Raw genomic sequence first — 2164 nt, 5'->3', positions numbered from 1 at the left:
CACCTCTTTTTTAAGCTTCTGGTTTAAACTTCAAGGAAGTTTTCCACCATCGAGGCTTTTCTGAGTGCAACAGCCCCACCATCACTATTTCATATCCCAACTTTGGGGATAAAAGCGGGTTGGGAGCTCACTTTGCTCCTGTGGGGTAGGTTCTGAGTGATCCTGGGGGAATCCTGACCTGACCCTGAGCCCATGACCAACAGAGATTCCCCATTTTTTGCAGTCCTCCTATTTTGGGGAGATCAGCATTGGGGAGCCCCCCCAGAAGTTTTCRGTGCTCTTCGACACCGGCTCCTCCAACCTGTGGGTGCCTTCCGTGGACTGCAAGAGCCCGGCCTGCTGTGAGTACCCCCAGGAGTAATTAGCACTAATTACTACCCCAGCACTGCATAATTATGTTGGGAACGTCACAATTCCGGATCAAAAATGATCCTGGGATGCTGATTTGKGATAGCCAAAGGAAGGACAGAGTGCTCTGCCTGCCTGGCTGGGGGAGATGGAGAAATCCCCACAGCTATCCCAGGAATCTCAGAGGTTTCAGAGGAATTTCCTGAGCAGAGGGAAGAAGAAAAATGGGAATTTCAGGCAGAGCTGATGTCCCGCTACCAGCAGAGCTCACCTCTCCCAGTGGGGCTTTGCTGTTGTGCCTGCAATCCCTGGAGAGGGGTCAGGGATCCCCCATTTTCCCAGGGAAAAGTGGGATAAAAACCCCAAAACCAGTGAGAGAACCATGTGGCAGAGGAACAGCCTGTCCTGCTCTCGGGATTATCCCAACAGAGCATCCCAATCCCACTGCAGCACATCCCCAGGACTTTTCCAGGACTTTTCCCCCTTTTCTCTCTTTCTCCCCACAGTCAACCACGCCAAATTCAAGGCCAACGACTCTGCCACCTTCACCCCTGGTGGGCAGTCCTACACCGTGTCCTACGGCAGCGGTGCTGTCACCATCGTTCTGGGCTCTGACACGCTCCGGGTGAGTGCTCCCAGCGGGATTTCTCCATGGGGTGACCCCAGGAGCAGCCTGATCTCCTGTCCTGTGTCACCAAACCCAGGCAGAATCGATATCAAGAATTTATTGCCACCCTCAGTTGGGTTTTGGTTGGGTTTTAACCCAGTTTCTGAGGGTTTTCACATTTTTCCCCTCTGCCTGGCACTGCTGTGACCCTGCAGTGATTTCACACCCCGGGTTTGCCCAGCTGACCCCGCACCCCCTTCCTTGCAGATCCAGAGCATCACCGTCACCAACCAGGAGTTTGGGCTCAGCGAGGATGAGCCCACGCAGCCGTTCTATTTCGCGGATTTCGATGGGATCCTGGGCCTGGCCTATCCCTCTCTGGCCGTGGGAGGGACAGCCACGCCTCTGGAGGGGATGCTGGAGCAGAACCAGCTGGCCGAGCCCATCTTCAGCTTTTATTTCTCACGGTAAAAATCTTTCCATGTGCCCCGCCTGTCCCCCAGAGGTTTTTTGGGGGGATTTATCCCTCTCTAACCCATGTTTAACAGACGGATTTACTGATCCTCACTGCCGTGGGTGTGTTTTTATTGCAGACAGCCCACCTACGAGTACGGGGGAGAGCTGATCCTGGGCGGGATCGACCCCGGGCTCTTCCAGGGGGACCTGGTGTGGGYGCCGGTGACACAGGAGTTTTACTGGCAGGTGGCACTGGAGCAGTGAGTGGTGTTTGTCCTGCAGAGCTCCGGGCTCAGTGCATTTCAGAGCAGCCCAAGGGGTGTTTAGGGTGCCCAAAGCCATGTCCTTGTCCCTGTCCTGCCCCCAGGTTTGCCATCGGGGAGTCAGTGACCGGTTGGTGCAGCCAGGGCTGCCAGGCCATCGTGGACACGGGGACATTCCTGCTGACTGTGCCCCAGGACTACCTGGAGAGCATCCTGGAGGCTCTGGGAGCACAGGAGACCAGTTATGGGGTGAGCACTGGGGTTTGGGGGGTGTGGGGCAGCGGGGGCGCCTGGCACAGGGATCAGAGCCGTGGGCACCAAATTCACCAGGGACTGCAGGGGGTGACAGCGAGGATGAAGGGACAGCAGGTTCAGAGAGCTGGGAGGGTTCAGACTGGGGAGAGGAGAGAGGGGAAGGTTGGGAAGGTTTGGGAAGGGAAGGTTTGGGAAGGGAAGAGAGAAGAGAAGAGAGAAGAGAAGAGAAGAGAAG

At 56.1% G+C, this 2164-nt stretch overlaps 1 protein-coding gene across 1 annotated transcript in view; it reads left to right on the top strand.

The window, feature by feature from the left end:
- The window catches only part of PGC (progastricsin), a 7122-nt gene that overhangs the window by 2904 nt on the left and 2054 nt on the right, over positions 1 to 2164 (top strand). The window contains exons 2-6 of the mRNA XM_057387534.1: positions 204 to 341; positions 855 to 973; positions 1223 to 1422; positions 1549 to 1671; positions 1779 to 1923. Coding sequence (XP_057243517.1) covers positions 204 to 341; positions 855 to 973; positions 1223 to 1422; positions 1549 to 1671; positions 1779 to 1923 — 725 coding nt within the window. The remainder of the gene's footprint in view (positions 1 to 203; positions 342 to 854; positions 974 to 1222; positions 1423 to 1548; positions 1672 to 1778; positions 1924 to 2164) is intronic.

Source organism: Malurus melanocephalus, unplaced genomic scaffold (genome assembly GCF_030028575.1).
Source record: "Malurus melanocephalus ecotype Western Australia unplaced genomic scaffold, MMel_1.1 scaffold_1244, whole genome shotgun sequence".
NCBI classification, from domain to species: domain Eukaryota; kingdom Metazoa; phylum Chordata; class Aves; order Passeriformes; family Maluridae; genus Malurus; species Malurus melanocephalus.
This window is presented reverse-complemented; position numbering and strand designations above follow the sequence as displayed.